Consider the following 14,345-nt stretch of genomic DNA (forward strand, 5'->3'; position numbering starts at 1 on the left):
CCATTCATGGTAAGTGCCCTATATAGGTGTACCATTTTAAAATCTTTTATACTGTATTTTTCCTGTACCTTTTCTATGTTTAGATACACAAATATTTACCAATGTGTTACTGGTACTACAGTACTCAGTATAGTAACATGTTATATATATAGCCAAGGAGCAATATAGACCATACAGCCTAGGTGTGTAGTAGGCTAGACCATCTAGGTTTGTGTAAGTCATTCTGTGATATTCACACATGAACAAAATCACCTAACAATACATTTCTCAGAACATATCCATGTCATCAAGTGGTGCATGTTTGTAATTTATTTTTCCCTTCTCTGTCTGCATTAGTGCTCCTGTGTTAGAAGATGGTGGGAGGGCAGCCAGACGGAAAGAAGAAGGCAGGAGCTTAGGTACTAAATAAATGGCAGGAGCTTGGCTACACACCCATCAGCTGATGCCTAGGAACACAAGGAGCACATGGGGTGGTGAGTGGCTGTGCATTAATCAGAGAAACTCTGAGGGGGAGGCTAAGCCATGAAGAATGGGGAAGGAAGTGGCCCCATCTTAGAGAAAGAGGAGAGAGGGACAGAAGCGGGGGAGAAGAATGAGGGGAAGGGGGAGATGGGAGAACAGAGGGTAGAAAGAGGAAGAGAAGAAAGAAAAGGAAGGGGAAGAGAAGAAAGATGAAGAGGTGGTAGAAGAAAAAAAGGAGGAGATGAGAGGTAACAGGTCATTCAACAGCAAGGCAGCCACTGGCATACTGAGCAAAATACTCTCACCACAAAAGAGATACATATCTATGCCAAGGTTTATAAAAGCTTGACTCACACTGAAAAAAATAAAATATTTTAAGCAGTGAAGAAGCATGGCTACACCAGGTTTTACCAAGGGGTCCAATGTGGGCTGAAAATGGGCACTCTGATTCAGGCCGGGCTTTCATTTCCAGTTTTACTATCATGAAGAAAACAAAATTTCTCTGTACATAGGAACAGAGATGTGGAACACTGCTGAAGGCAGGCTTCACTCGGACCCGGCCCTCTCCTACCTCTTGAATTCTTACCACTGCTTATGCTGTGCAGCCACTACACTGAAGAGCAGAACACAAGCTGAGGTTTCTGGTGACATCAACAAGGGGGTCCAGCACGAGGGTCTGGGGACATGGCCCTCTTCTCCTTCTCATTTCTTTAATTCAGAACATATTTGTCAAGTGTTTGCTAGATGCAAGACCCTGGACTAGCTGTTGAAAGAGATAAAAAAATAAAATAAAATAAAAAAGAGGGGGCCGGCTAGGTAGCTCAGTTGGTTAGAGCACGAACTCTGAGCAGTTTGCTTCCCACATGGGCCAGTGAGTTGTGCCCGAGCTGAGCTGCCGCTGAGCTGGTGAGAGTGCATGCTCTTAACAACAAGGTTGCCAGTTCAATTCCTGCATGGGATGGTGGGTTGCGCCCCCCGCAACTTGATTGAAAGTGGCAACTGGACTTGAGGTTGAGCTTGCTCCCTCCACAACTAAGATTGAAGGACAACAACTTGACTTGGAGCTGATGGGTCCTGGAAAAACACAATGTTCCCCTTCACCAACTCCCCAGCACTGTTCCCTTCCACAATTCCCCAATAAAATCTTCAAAAAAAAAGATTAAGAAAAACATACGCTTAGCTCTACCTAGAATAAAGGAAAGCACACATAGCTACATGCAAGTGGAAAGTAATCAGAGCAGGAAGAGAGGGCCACCTGGACTTGGTGGTCACTTCCACCCAAGCTCATGAAGGCCAAGTGCTTGTCTGCCTCCCGTCTCACGTCTTCCTGAGCCCTGCTAGCTTGGTGAGCTCTCTGCGTTTCCCATGTCCATTTGCCTTATTCTTGCTCTTTCTCTCTCATTTATGAGTTCCCACCTAACTCTCAGGCCTGTCGGGCTCTTGCAGGATGCAATGGCCACTCCCATAGCATCCTAAGTGGCTGGACTTTGATCTGATCATTAGGTTTTAGAGACTTAAAAATACAATCAGACACATTTTACTCAAGAGAGTTTTAAGAAGTGTGAGAAGCTGTCCTCTTTCCCCAGGGAAAATTTCCAACACCGTCTCTGGTCAGCCCTAAATGAAAGAATGCCTTGGTTTTCAGATAAACCTTTAGACCATACTTATTGATCTCATAAATTTCCATCTCAAAGGATGAGGAAAAATGGACCTGAATAACCAGAAAAACAGGGAGAGCCTAGCTCTGTTGATATCTTGTGTGATCTTGGGTAACTCATGTGGTTAATCATGGTTGTTGCTAGATCACTGAGGATTCAATCAGATAGGGGATGTGACAATCCTTCAAAAGCTTCCTTCAAAAGCTTCCAGTTGAAATAAAAAGAATTAAACTGGAGAGTTTACTGTGTGCCAGACACTGTTCTGAGACTGTGTGTGTATCCTCGCAACAAGTTCAAATAAGTACTATTATTCCTACTATAGAGATAACAAATGTAAGGCACAGAGATGTTTAGTAATTCATCCAGGGTCACACAGCTGGTAAGGGGCAGAAGTTGGATTTGAACTCTAGCAGCCTGACTCCAGAGCCCACACTAAACAAGGGGCCAACAAACGAATGTCTACTGGCCAAATCTGGCCCTCCACCTGTTTTTGTAGATAAAGTTTCATTGGAAAACATCTACACACATCTATTTATGTATTATCCATGGCTGCTTTCATGCTACAGCAGCAAAATTAAGTAGTAGTGATAGAAATTGTATAGCCTCTAAAAAAAATTTCTATCTGGCCCTCTGTAGAGAAAGTTTGTCAATCATTGCTCTGAACCGCATTGATATACTCCTCTCTGGTGATTCTCTAATAATAAAGGAAGGAAAGAAACTGGCTACTGAGAGACACACAGTCATTCCATTTTCAAGACCTTTGCTAGCAAGAACTGACTAGCATGCCCGCAACCATTTGCCTCAAGCTTGTTCCCTCCTCTGTGGTGTGGAATCTTAGAATTTTATTCCTGGGAGAGCCTTTGAATCCTCAATCTGACTGTTACCTGATACAGAGGAGACTCTTTGAGACTCAGAGAGGCTAATAATTTGCCCAATGTCACAAAGCTGGGACAAGCCAAGTCCTGTGGCTCCTGGGGAGGTGCCCACTCCCTTTGGAATGCTTATTTCTGTGTTAGAGGGGGTTTGAAAGGTTGGCTCAGCTGCATTATATCCAGACGCTCTCATGGAGCTGGCTCTGGTATGTGTGACCAAACTCTCCTCCAAACAAGAGCCCTCCACGGGGCTGTGTACCTAGGGCCCCACCTCTCCGAGTAATTTCTGGTACCACTAGCCAAGGAGTGGGGAATTTCCCCTTCCAGACTCACACTCCTGTTTTTCCATCTCCCACATCCCCAAATAATCATAACAACACAGCACACAGGCAGCTGTTTGTGACAGGTGCCAAACCATGATGCCATAGAAAAAGGGAATCCTGGGCCATGAACCAGCCCACAGTTACGAAAGGTATAGCTCATGGTTTCATGTTACTCAGATGGCTTGGCTTGCCTCACATGTGACTCAGGCGTCTGTGGGCCTACCTGGCTGGCTCCCTGTGTGAGCTGACGCCTCTTGTAACCCAGCCCCAGAGTCCTTGCTCATCCTCTCCAATTGTCCCTCACTTCTTTTTTTTTTTTTTAAGTCCCATCAAACTTTATTTTGAGCACAACTTTGGTCTTGTAAGTATCATCAGTTCTTTATTATTATTATTATTATTATTATTATTATTATTATTATTATTATTATTAGTTTCAGGGGTACAAAACAATGCAATAGTTATCCTTTTCACAAAGTGACAACCCCCCTCCCAGTGAATGGGGGCGGGGAGGTTGTCCCTCACTTCTATCCCGAGGCCAAGGCGCAAACCATTTCTCCCTCTTGGCCTCATTACCATTTTTTGGGAACAGGGTCTTTTTCTAGAGCTCCTGATTCTTCACCTGTTATAGGTTACAACCGCTCCTTTCAATATCCCCAGTGTCCCCAGGAATATCCCCAAAGGGCCGCTCCTCTGTCCAATCTCCTTTCAGACTTTACAAGCTCTGATTTCCTCCTGCTGTTATCGGGGATGTATGAATATCAATCCAAGGTGAATGCAAGTCCTCCCTTCCTAAAATCCCCTGATACTCTCTTTCTGAAGCTTCTCTGGTTGCTCACTCCTCCTACAGCACAAAGTAGGAGGCAAAGGCAGGTGGAGGGGGCAAAGGGTCCCATTAGAGGGTTTCTGCCTCAGTCACAGGTTGAGAGAGATGCCAGCTCCAGATGCCTGTGGCCCTGTGATGCTCTCCTTAGGCTAGTGCGTTTGAGAACTGCTAACCCAGTCATGAACTTCCAGGCCGACAAACAGGCTTAAACTGACTTTGCATTTTGATACAAAGGGAAATTTAGAAGTATAGGTTTGATGCAATTCAAATTATTTTTCAATTTTGGAGACAACGAACTTAGATAGGCATTTTCTTTCATGCTGGTTTTCCTTCAACACTTTCTTTCAAGTGAGTATTGCAATAGTGTCTTAAACCCATTTTAAATTTTAGTATAGAAACCACCATGCTTATTGGTCTTTTAAACTAACCGTTTTTAAACTTTGTAAGTCAGCAGAAACGTGTTCTCAAATAAAGTCTTAGCAGGTTGCCCTTTTATAAAATAAATAGAAGTCAGGTTGCTGGGGCAGCCCCTGAGGCATTTCTGTAGCACCTAAGGGTGGTAGGAAACTTATTATTTTTTTAAAGATTTTATTGGGGAATTGGGGAAGAGGAACAGTGTTGGGGAATTGGGGAAGGGGAATATTCAAGTTGTTGTCCTTTAATCTTAGTTGTGGAGGGCACAGCTAGCTCAGCCCCCAAGTCCAGTTGCCATCCAGCCGCCTGTGGGCAGCTCAGGGCAGTTCAGTTCCCGTGTTCAATCTTAGTTGCGGGTAGGTGTACCCCACCATCCCATGTGGGAGTTGAACCGACAACCTTATTGTTAGGAGCACGCACTCTCACCAGCAGAGCCATCCTGTTAACTGTTGGCAGCTCAGTGGCAGCTCAGTTCGGGTGCAGCTCACTGGCTCATGTGGGAACTGAACCAGCGATCCTGTTGCTCAAAGCTCACGCTCTTAACTAACTGAGCCACTCGGCCAGCCCCAGGAAACATGTAGTTAAAACTACTACTTTAAATTATAATCATACTTTACAGAATCTAAAACACCAACTATTGTTAAGATATACCATGTAGTACAAAGCAAGAAAAAACATTGCCACTCAAACTGTGGCATGCTAACTGATCGATTACATAACACACGAGCCAATTTCAAAGATGTTAAAATGTGGTCAATGTGTAGCTGGAATTGATGGTTTATAGTACTATAAATAAATATACATATAAATCACGTTTATTTATTCATACAAAAACAGCTTCACGTAACTTCTAGTTTCCACTTACTGACCTCTATGATATGCTGTCTGCACCAGACAAATGCCAGCTAGGGGGTGGCCTTGGCACTCCTAGTGTTTTTTTCCATATTGTAATGTTCCTATTCATTGAGCACTTGCCAAGCACAGTGCTGAGTGCTGTACATTTAATTATCTCATTTAATCCTGGCAAGAACCCTCCAAAGCAGGTATTATTCTCTCTTATTTTATAGAGGTAGTAATTGAAGCTCAGGGAAGTTCAGTGATTTGCCCAAAAGTCACACAACTAGTAAATGTGGCAGGTCAGATATGTTGACTTCAAAGCCCATGCTCGCTCTACTACAGAACTTTCTAGAATTAATTCTAGAGTTAGGAGAGACTTAGAGGACACTGTGTCCTCATTCAAGAACAAATCACAAACACATCCCACCCTGTCCCCAGCATCCTTAACAGATGGTCGTATTTTCAGTATCTCTGACCAAATAGATAAGGATCTACTCAAACCAGTAATTATCAAGCATCTGAGAAGCATTTTTAAAATGTGGATTCCTGGGGTTTTCTTCCAAGGTTTTTTTTTAATTAATTTCATAGGTCTGGAGTGGAGCCCAGGAATCTGTATTTTTAAGAAGCATACTCAGGTGATTCTGACACATGAGCAGGTTTAGAAACCATTGATGTAATCTCATGAAGTCTTAGATGGAAACTATTGTTGGAGGAAGAAAAGTTGAATTTCAGCCTCATCAAGGAAGTGGGGACTTCTGTGGAAGAGAAGAATGATGGCATGTTTCTCTGTTGGATTAGAATAATCCAATCCTGAGACATGAGTAAGGAAAATACCACTCACAGGAAAGCCTACATGAACCATTGAACCCTGCCTGCTTTGGGTGGGGCTAATCCCTCTCACCAACCAACTCTCAGCCCAGACCCACTCCTAGGCATTATCAGGAAGAGAGACATCACTTCTGGTTAAGGTATGAGGTGTCCCCAGGCCTAGCCTACAATGCATATCTCTTAAAGGTGGTTCTACCCCATGCTTATTCCCCTTTCCCATTGGCTTCCCCAAGACCCAGAGCTTGGAAGTCAAGATCTGAACCCCAATAAATCAGCCCTAGAAATTGTACATGAAGAGATATGAGATTCTTGGCATAGCAGGGGTGGGGGGAGTAGAATACGGGGTTGGATGCAAACTGGGGCTGCATTAAGTGCTTGGCAGGTCTACTGTAGGGGACACTGAAGCATTAGATGGGGTGGGGGTGCACTTGTTTTCAAAATAACTAAAGTAAACTACAAGGGCCTATTCAGCTATCTAATTCAGCAAATCTCAAATCTACAAAGACTTCACACCAGCCTTGGCCCTGAAATCTGTATTGTCCAACAGAGCTGTCTACGTTGATGGAAATGTTCTAGATCTGCCCTGTCCAATATGTTAGCCACTATCCACATGCAACTATTAAACACATGAGATATGGCTAATGTGACTGGGGGAAGAGATTTTTAATTTTATCTAATCGTAATTTAAATAGCTAATGTGATTAGTGGCTACCATATTGGACAGCACAGTTCCAGAGGGACTATCTCAGCCTTGTCTTGAACTTTGTGGTCAGAGCTGCCTAGTCAACACCAGCTTTTAGTAAATCACCAAAGTCCAAAGCATGAGAAGACAAAAGCCCTGACAAAGAACAGAAAGGAGGCATCGGAATGTGTGTACCTTTACCCATACATGGTGTCAGGAGAGACAACAGGAGGGACCTAACACAGAAATAAGCCTCTGCCCAGTATTCTTGGCCTCCTTAAGAATGAAACAAGAGGGGTGACCTGTTAGCTCAGTTGGTTAGAGAGTGGTGCTGATAACACCAAGGTTGCCGGTTTGATCCCTGCATGGGCCACTGTGAGCTGCACCCTCCCTAAAAGAGTCAGCTATGCCATTGTAGCATGAAAGCAATGTGTAACCAATGATCATGGTTGTTCCCCAATAAAATTTTTTTAAAAATCGGAATGTGGTTTTAAAAAAAAAATAGTGAAGCAAGAATAACTTTAGGGGTAACCCAAGCAATTGTGAAGATGCCAGTGATTAAAATCCATCTAAAAACAACACGTCAAAAGCCAAATGTGGTGTGATTTCCTCCTAACTTCTCTCTGTGCTGTATGTGACAGTGGGTTTGTTTTCTTGCTTCTCTTCCTCCAATCAACTCAGAGCTGTCACTCTCTTTTCATTGTATATATGCTTCATTAACCCTTCTTTCACCAGCCAGTCTTACTTGTATCTTAAGCTCAAGGAATTTGGCCAATTTGGTCAACCAGTCATTTTGGTGAGAACTCTGGATCGAAATGGTCATTGGGCTGAACTGGATAAACAGGCCAGAGCCCTGTGCTGATAGGATGGAAAGGACCTCCCGGTTTCTCTTCCATCCATGCACATATCCTTCGAGTGGGACAGTCCTGCCCACATACAAGTGTCAGAAAAAAACACCTCTTCAGTTTACAAAATACAAAATCCACCAAGAGATGAGGAAAACTGTAATTGGGAACAGTAGGGGCTCCTCCTCCATCCATTCAACAAATATTTATTGAGGGCCTTCTGTGTATCAGGCACTGTCAGGCTCTCAGAGCAGGACAGATAGATAGACTACCATGGGACTTAAAGTAGCAAAAAATGTAGCAAAAGCACTACTATTTATTTAGTTTCCACCTCATAAGAGGTGTCCACTTTTCACAACACTCCTGGAAGTTAAATATTGCCACCCTCGTTTTATTTATTTATTTATTTTATTACTTTCAGGTGTACAAAACAATATAATGGTTAGATATTTATACCCCTCACAAAGTGATAACTCCCCTCCCCCAATCTACTACCCCTCTGAGATCGTGTATAGCTGTTACAGTTCCACCGACTCTATTCCTTATGCTGTACTCCACATCCCATGACTATATATATAGTAAATGATAGTTGACATACAATATTATTCAGCTTCAGCTTCAGGTGTACAGTGCAGTGGTCAGGCACCTACACTGCCCATGAAGTGGTCTCCCTAATAAGACAATTGTCCATCTGATACCTTACAAAATCTTTACAACATTATTGATTATATTCCCCGAACTGTCTTTCATATCCCTGTGGAAATCTTGTACCACCCTCAGTTTATAGATACAGAAGTGGAAGCTCAGATTTGTCCCAGATCTCCTTGGTCTGTGTGCTCTTTTTGCGTCTCCTCACTGCCAACCTTGTACAATCTTTTCCTCTATTTATCCGTTGAAGACTTCCAAACATTATTTATTTAAAGACTATTTCCTGACCCCAAGAGATTAGGGTGCCCAGGATACCTGGTGAGCATGAGACCCATTATCATGGATCTAAGACTGGAAGGAAGAATCACTGTGTCCCCAAGTTGAGAAGAATATGGCCTCCTACAGGGAATCTTGTAGTTTAGTAAACAGTATTGCAGAGAAAACTTACCGGCCACCACACCATACTTCGTCCTGCCAGGAAGAATCCTCCAACAGTCCCACGATTAGTGGAAAACATAGCCTGAGGAGGAGAGGGTCAAAAGTTTAATAGAAAACTAGAACAGAGTGACCTTGCCAGCCAAAAGTACACACCTCTCCATATACTTACACTTTCTTCTACCCAACTGACTCTCTGAAACACTTCCACATTCCTTACTTCCCTGGAGCCCAGTACACTCAGGTGAAGGAGGGAGGGACCTACCTTTGACAGACTTGGAGACTGAGGTTCGGGTTTAAAGAGCTTGCCCTAGTGCTAACTCTGCAATGAGCTTACAGTGTGGCTGTGAGCAAGTTACTCCACTTGGATCTGTTTGTGTCTCTGTTAAATAAGGGAAAATGGAAACATCTGTGGCTTTTTACAAGCATACTCAAGGTGCCTAACGACATATTGTAGTTTTTAAAAGCATGGTTAGGTATGTAAATATCTCAATAATGCTGCTAAGAAAGAAGGTGGGGACAGAGAGAAAGGGAGGGAGGGAGAAAGGAAGGATGCTCTAGGAATGCACAGCATTCGTACTAAATATTACACAAAAGACTAAATATTCAAACTCAGTTCAAAACTTTCCCCTTTGGGGATGAGCTTCCTGGAAGCATTGCTTTTCAATATGTTATGAATACTGTGGAATGATTATTATTATAAACACAGAAGAAAGAGGAAGTTTCGTCTGAGTGGGGTGTGTTAAGAAAGATTTCATAGAGGGGGTAGCATTTCAGCAAGTCTTGAAGAAAAAGGGGGGTTTCCTAGTCAGAGGAAAGGGGGGTTTCCTAGTCAAACAGCATGAGCAATGACCCAGAGGTGGAACCGCGCCTGTGTGGGGAGGAGGGAATGGTGAATAGTGTTGTGTGGTGAACCTGGTTGAGTTGTATGAAGGGAGAAAGTGGTTGAGAAGTGGGGCTGACCGCAGACCCTCAAATGCCAAGCTAAAAAGTGTAGCTTTGTTCCAAGGCAGTAGGGAGCCACTGAAGATTTATGAGGAGAAGAATGACACGCAGTTTCAGTAAATGACCACCAGCTCCTCTCACAGCTCCTTTAGAACATGGCCTCTGAACCTTCAGCTTTTTCCTGGTCTAGCTCAGGCCCAAACACAGTCCTTGTGCACAAAATGGGGACAGCATTTTCTCCTGGTATCCTTTCCCCTTTCTCTCTCTATGTCAAGGGGCCTCCCTTAGCTGAAGCCTGCTAATCTCCCTGAAAATGCTAATGGCTGATAATGACTTAGCACTGACAGAGGCATTTGTGTTTTCATAGGTGACCCCTGAAACTGAAGAGCATCATTGGTCCGAAGGAATTAACCTCCAATGGTGACATTTACAAACTCACCATTCATTCCACAAACATGTCTGCTACACAGAGCACATTGCTGCATGCTCAGACTGCAAAGATGTACTGAACCTTGTCCTTTAGGGAGCAGGGCCATTCATGTGTCCAAAAACTCAACACGGATTTGTTACACACCTCTGTTTACTAGGCTGTGCCAGGCAGATCACAGCTCAGGTCTTTCTGAACTCCCATAGGACATATTCTGGAGACCTCCCTAGTAGTTTTTCTGGGACTAGCAAGAAGACCAACAGACCCCAGGAGCAGAGAATGTAGGGAGCACTGAAACAGAAATAAGTCCCAAGAACTCAGGCTCCTGCAGTTGGCCAAGGAAAGGCCATTCTGAAGGTCATTCTGAAGCTGAAGAAGTTTGATTACCCCCCAGGCAGGGTTGAAGGGGTCAGAAAAAGTGGGCTTGGGGCCCAGGCACTTTCCAAGTTGGTCTTAGAAAATAAAGAGCTTAGAGGAAGAATATGAGGGCAGATACTAGGGAAATTGGAATAATTCAGGAGTGATGTTGGGGATGGATAAAAGGTGAGGGGAGGTATATCTACACCAGGTCTTTTCCTCTCTGGAATGCCACCCCCTCATCTCCACAAGCCAGACCCTGCACACCTATCCGTCAAGGACCCTCCAAATGCCACCTTCCCCATGAAGCCTCATCTGACATTGTCCCACAGAAGTCTCCTCCTCCTCCCCCCAAATAAAAATTATCTCTCCTGTGAACATCTAGAGAACTCTACCTATACCCCATACTAGGCTCTTATAATTTTTTTATTTTGTGTTATCGTATTACAAACTTTTCCAGCTTTAGTGAAGTATACATAACAAATAAAAATTGTATACATTGAAAGTGTACAATGGGGTGTTTTGATATACATATTCATTGCCAGGGTCTGTGAGTGGGGAAAATGGAAAGATGTTGGTCAAAGGTACAAATTTTCAGTTATAAGATGAATAAGTTCTGGAAAGGTGGTGTACGGTACGGTGACTATAATTCATAATACTGTATTGTATAGTTAAATTCACTAAAAGAGTAGATCTTAAAGTGTTCTCACCACCAAAAAAATAATTACAATCATGTGAGGTGATGGATATGTTAATTAGCCTGATGATGGTAATCATTTTATAAATTTTTAATTCCCCAATAATGCTTAGTATACTGCTTTGTGTGTGGTGCACATTCAGTAAAAAAGTTAAATGCATGAGATTCCCAGTTCCCTCCAGCTCCACTCTTCCCCCTTATCCCACCCTTAACACTCCTTCAGGAGATGGACAACAACCCCCCTCTGCCCCAAGTAGGCATTGTGCAAACAGTCTGTCAGCAGCATTCAGTAGGTGCTTCCTGGGGCATGCATGGCAGCTCATGTACCCTGCCTCCTTCCTTCCGGCTGTTCACTCCTTACAAATGGAAAAACACTTGTCTCTGTAAACAAGGGATGCTCAAAGGAAAGCTCTCAAGTTCCAGACCCCACTTTGTAAACCACGCCATTAAATTTGCTTGTGCACCCTGCAACTAGAAGAGAATGTTTCACAATTGCAAGCCACAGGAGCCAAAGAAGCACAATTACTGACCCACGTGTTGTTGTTGTTGTTGTTGTTGTTTTTCCTCAATGGAATAAAAAATATCACTGAGCGAGAGGGAGGCACTTCAGACCTTTGAAGCTGAAGAAATTGGAAATGTTGGGCCTGGAGAAGAGATCAAGTAAGGCCTACCGTCTTATGTAAAGTGGGACAGGCTTGCTAGGTCTGCATAAGGCACAGCCAGATGCAATGGGAGAAGCTCCAGGAGGTCAGATCTGAGCTCAATACCAGAAAGAATTTCCTCACTGTCAGAGCTGTCCAGAGATGGAAATGGGGTCACTGGAGGAGTTCCTGCTGGAAGTATTTTAGTGAAGCATTGACAACTTGTCAAGATGATTTTGTGAAGTGGTTTAAAGAAGAGACTTGAACATAGGATGAAGAAGGTTGGCCTAGATAAACTGTAGGCCCTCATTTTATGAAAATGTGTGAGGAAAGAAGGAATTTGGCACCACCAGGATACTGCCACAGCAATGCAAGTGGTGATAAGGACCATGGAGAGGGTATTCCTAGAGAGGCAAGTGACTTAGGGAAGGGGGAAGCTGAGAGAGTGCAAAGAACATTGCCTTTGGCATCACAAGACCTGAATTCTAGTCCCAGCTCTGGTGCTGATTCATCTGAGTGATTTCTGGTCACCCTCTCTGATCCTCATCTGTAAAATGGAAAGGTTGGGTTCCCTTAGGAGCCATTGCTACTCAGGCGTCCAGTGATGTTATCAGTGCAAACAACTGAATAAGGCAGGGATCCGTAAGTTTCGTCTGTTAAAAGGGTCAGGTAGTAGATACTTTAGGCTTTGTGATGTATATATGATCTCTACCACATATTCTTGTTTTGCCTTGTTTTTTATAGCCCCTTAAAAGTGTAAAAGCCATTCTTATGAGCCATACAAAAATAGGCTATGAGCCAGGTTTGGCCCATGAACAGTAGTTTAATAACGCCTGGCATATTCCAGAAAGAATAAGGTCAGAGATTCAGTCTAAAGGGATATAAAATCCCCCAAGAAACAAATTGAGAGTTGGGGGAGGAGGGGGGAAATGGAAATACATACTGAAGAAGTAATAAGCTCAAGCCCCAATATGAATGAATGAGGCTGCGTTGCAAAATGATAAAACAGAACACAACAATGTTGGAAGAGAGGGGGGTGGGAGGGGACAGAGGAACAATTAGCTGTGTCTTTTCTAAGTTAAGGAAGCACAGTGGGCTGGGTTGCTCTGTCTCTACAATCCAGAGATCAAGCAAGAGTCAGGATGTCTGTCCCTGAACCAAACCATTCTTGATGCTCCAACAGAAAAAAATAAAAAAGAAAAAGAAATGTAAACTGGGAGAAATCCAGCAGGTTAAATGATCAGAGTCCAGAAGCATTGATTAATGGGGGAAGATTAAATGTAGACAAATACTAGCAGGCTCATTAAGTAGCATTTAGCAGGACAAGTGATTCTGATTCAGATAATTGAAAAGTGTAAACACCGTAAATCAGCAGGACTGGTAGGACTCAAATGAGATTGGCTAAGGGAATGGAGATTTTCAATGATTGTCTGGAAAACAGACAGTACAGCACAGCCAGCAAATGATGGATTCATGTGTTGGCTCCAGCACTTATAAGCTGGTGAGAGGTGAGAGAGGAAGGCAGGCAAAGTGCCAAAGTACCCGGTGCCATGGAAATCAAGAGTCCAGATACCTGAGTTCCAGGAATAATTCCATGAATTGCAACCTCAGGCAAATCACTACCACATGCGCTTCCATTTCCTCTTCTGTAAAATGGGGACTAGCCTTCCTGCCCTCTCTGTTTCATGGTTTTTCATCAAGATGTCCTACTCAGCTGACCACTTTTGTCCATTTTACTTAAAAGGACAAAAATAATTCAGGGCCTGGCTCATAAATGATAACAGTATTTTAAAAGACTCCTAGCATCTGTAAAGAGCTTTCAGATTCATCTCTGCAAATCCTCACAACAACCTAGGTAAGGCTGTACCCATTTTCACTTGAGTAAACTGAGGCTGAGACAGGTTACCGAAGGTCCCATGGCGGAACCATGTCAAAGCTGGTACTAAACTTGAGCGCCCTGACTCCTAGTTGGACACTTCTGGGAAGCTGAGGGTATTGAGACGAGTCATCCACAATGACCTTTTGGAACACTTGGGGAGGCTTTTTGTCATATTTGTTTTCTCCAATTACTTAAAAAAATCGATACTTCCTTTTACCCTTAAAAAATACTCTGTGGCTATGGAAGGGTTAATATCCACCCTCTTCTCCTTTAAGTCTTTTGACTCAACCACCTGCTGGCACAGCAGCCTCCTGCTCTGCCTGCCACCCTCCAAGAAAGCCTTTGAGATTGGCTGGAATATTTGCACTTTTAAAACACCTCCTCTTCTAGTTACTGGGTGTGCCACAGTCTGTCACAAGTGAAATTTCCAAGTTTCAGGCTGCTAAGAACAAGTTTCTCTGGTTTGGTGTGTCCCCAGAGTCCCAAAGAAGAGCCATATGCATTTCCCTCTTCCCAGCACCAGGCCACCCTCTGGTCTTCCTCCTCCTCCTCCTCCTCCTCCTCCCTCACTC

General features: G+C 43.5%; 1 protein-coding gene across 1 annotated transcript in view; it reads right to left on the reverse strand.

Annotated features, from left to right (window-relative positions):
• SLC5A1 (solute carrier family 5 member 1) overlaps window positions 1–14,345 on the reverse strand; it is a 79,518-nt gene that overhangs the window by 45,904 nt on the left and 19,269 nt on the right. Inside the window, exon 2 of the mRNA XM_019643037.1 lies at window positions 8,841–8,912. Coding sequence (XP_019498582.1) covers window positions 8,841–8,912 — 72 coding nt within the window. The remainder of the gene's footprint in view (window positions 1–8,840; window positions 8,913–14,345) is intronic.

This window comes from Hipposideros armiger, unplaced genomic scaffold (genome assembly GCF_001890085.2).
Source record: "Hipposideros armiger isolate ML-2016 unplaced genomic scaffold, ASM189008v1 scaffold_75, whole genome shotgun sequence".
Taxonomy (NCBI): Eukaryota; Metazoa; Chordata; class Mammalia; order Chiroptera; family Hipposideridae; genus Hipposideros; species Hipposideros armiger.